Raw genomic sequence first — 2,652 nt, forward strand, 5'->3', positions numbered from 1 at the left:
GGAGAACGTACCCTGTTTTGTAGTTATTAAAGCTTGAAAATGATAATACCATGCGATTTTTTTTGTGAATCATAATACAGACACAGACACTCAATATATAGAGGCATACTCACCTTACCTCTATGAAAACACCTCCGAAAAACTAAGATTCAACCGGCATATATCAAAATTGATGGTCACAATAGGAGCTTCGCTGTCCATGGGTACAATAACAACGGTATTAAATTCTAGAATAAGTCTAGTAAAATGCGAGCGCCAGTGTCAAGTCGATGACTTAACTAGAGTGGACAAATTCAACTAGTTAAGCTATGCTCAGTTCGCGTACTACCATGCAAGTTGATGGTGGGAAAATGAAAATTATTATCGTGAACACAGAAGCAACAACACTTGATGGTGCTATATATTTGTATAGAAGTGTTGCTACTTTCGTTCCATGTTCCGCTAGATACAAGAAGGGCCGTTGCTTTCATGCGTTTTATATGGTACATACATCTCCTCGGTGGTCTCCCCGGTGGTCTTAGATCACATGCAAGGTAGGGACGTAACTGGCATTCACGTGTGCACCAGCAAGTTGCCGATCGAGTTGGCATTTGCTCATCCTACTTGCAGCCCACTATATATGGCCTACCAAGACTCCAAGGACATCCCATCTCTGAGACGACAAAGCCATCCAGATCAAGAGCAGCTAGAGGAGAAGAAATGTACGTAACAAGGCCTCTGTCAAGGTACCTGGCCGACCCCAAGGCCACGGCAGAGCCACCGCCTGAAGGACCGGGCTCAGGGTTCCTCGTCGTGCTCGACGAGGCTACGGAGCAAGCGAGTACGCTCTGCTGTGGCCTGTGCCTAGATCCCAGGGTGCGCTGTCTCCCATTCCCGCAGAACCGGCAGCTCTCCGTGAAGCAGGGCAACAGCTCTGATCCATTGGAGGGTTTCGGGCAATGTATCGATGTTATCTCGGAGATTCTAGGTAAGGCATTAGATGACCCCTCCGGCGGCGGCAGGGCTCCGGGCGCCAGCAGGTACGTGGCGCCACCAGACTATGTCATGTTCGTGCCAGTCATCGGCCAGCCGCTGTCGTCCGGCCGCTACTATGTCGTCAAGGTCGACGGCAAGCACATCGGGTGAGCACATACATCTCGGCCGAGGATGATCGATGTCTCAATCTCAGTCACCATCTGACTGACATGTGACATGCATCCGTGCAGGAAGGTGTCGGCGTGCTCTAAGGAGGAGGACCGGACGGAGTGCTGCTTCCGCTCATTCCCCACCGACGTGAAGCCCAGGGCCTTTGACCACGGCGACGTCTACCAGCAGATGCAGGTGCAGCAGCATCGCGAAGGCTTCAAGGCAGCGGCGGTCGCCGCGGACGGTATCCCGCCAGACTACCTTTTGAAGAAGGGCTGGACGGTGGTCGCCATGGCGAAACCGAAGTACTACAACCTCGCCGATGACGCGCGAGGGGTGGACTCTGCTCTCCGAGACCGGATGCCAGACCTCGGGAGCCTCGGCGTCCCTCCTGTCGCCGTCGTCGTCGGCAGATGGTATGTCCCGTTCCTGTTCGTGAAGGCCGACGGGGAGCGCCTCCTCAAGGACCAGGTCCGAAAGAGCACGTTCTACAAGATGACGATGGAGCAGAGCTGGGAGCAGATATACAGCCGGGAGAACGCCACACATCTTCAAGGGACTGGGAGCAGCAGTAACAGGCTGGAGATCGCAGTGACTGCGACTGTGCGGCGCTTCACGGCGCTGCTGGGCGGCACCAGCCCGGTACAAGCAGGCGCGCCCCAGGCGGATGATGGGGCGATGTGGTTCCGACCAGTGACAGCGGCGAGAACCACTGTTGGAAGTGTGGGTCTTGACATCGTGCTGTGGGAGAGGATGAGGTGGGAGGTGGAGAGGGGAGGCCGGTGGGTTGCGGCCACCGGCAATGGCGACGAGGAGAGGATCCAGCGGACAGAGAGGCGCGACGACGGCCTGGGCCACTGGAGCAAGTTTGGGTGCTATTTGCTGGTTGAGAGGTTTGTGCTCAGGAGGATGGATGGCACCGTGGCACTCACTTGTGAGTTCAGGCACACAGACAAGATTAAAGCCAAGTGGCTATGACCAAAATGTACATGAAGATGACCACTGAAGCTATCTGTTCGTCAAAATTGGAGTCAAATTTTGTGCCTATGGACTACCTCGTTTCAGGTTCATCAGTTGTGGTTATTAGGGAGTCCGTATATATCTTGTTGTTGTCCTTTGCTTTTGGCTAGCAAGTTGTGTACTTTTGGTATAGCTTGTGCTCATGTTCGTGGTGGTGTTAATTAGTTTGCTTGTCTCCAGGGATGAAAACGGTATGGATATTTTCCGACCGTATTCAAAACCGAATCTGTTTAGAGGGGTTGAGATCTGTCCGTATCTGAGTCCGGATATCCAACATCCGATACTGTATCCGTATCCGAATACTCAAATCGCATATTTATGATGTCGATATCCAATCGTATCATATCCGACATAGTTGACACTATCCGTATTCGAATCCGAATTCGGACAGAAATATGAAAACAAATGTAATATCGGTGATATCCGTCCGTATCCGATCCGTTTTCATCCCTACTTGTCTCTTGAGTCTCGGATCTTCTATTTAAGTTCAGTCAAAGCCCAGAAAAA

General features: G+C 52.0%; 1 protein-coding gene and 1 non-coding gene across 2 annotated transcripts; both read left to right on the forward strand.

Annotated features, from left to right (window-relative positions):
• The first annotated feature begins 699 nt into the window (after positions 1-699).
• LOC136483139 (uncharacterized) lies at positions 700-2,148 on the forward strand. Its single transcript, XM_066480230.1, has 2 exons — positions 700-1,121; positions 1,206-2,148. Exons 1-2 carry the CDS (start codon positions 700-702, stop codon positions 2,101-2,103), a joined length of 1,320 nt encoding a protein of 439 aa, XP_066336327.1. The 3' UTR covers positions 2,104-2,148.
• On the forward strand, positions 1,697-1,823 carry LOC136484565 (small nucleolar RNA Z206). Its single transcript, XR_010766078.1, has one exon. It is a non-coding gene; the product is annotated as a small nucleolar RNA Z206 (small nucleolar RNA).
• Positions 2,149-2,652: the final 504 nt, after the last annotated feature.

This window comes from Miscanthus floridulus, chromosome 9 (assembly GCF_019320115.1).
Source record: "Miscanthus floridulus cultivar M001 chromosome 9, ASM1932011v1, whole genome shotgun sequence".
NCBI lineage: Eukaryota > Viridiplantae > Streptophyta > Magnoliopsida > Poales > Poaceae > Miscanthus > Miscanthus floridulus.

Coding starts and splice junctions, on each gene's coding strand:
- LOC136483139 (XM_066480230.1), top strand. CDS start 700: ATGTACGTAACAAGGCCTCTGTCAAGGTACCTGGCCGACCCCAAGGCC. Junction 1,122..1,205: donor GTCGACGGCAAGCACATCGG/GTGAGCACATAC, acceptor GCATCCGTGCAG/GAAGGTGTCGGCGTGCTCTA.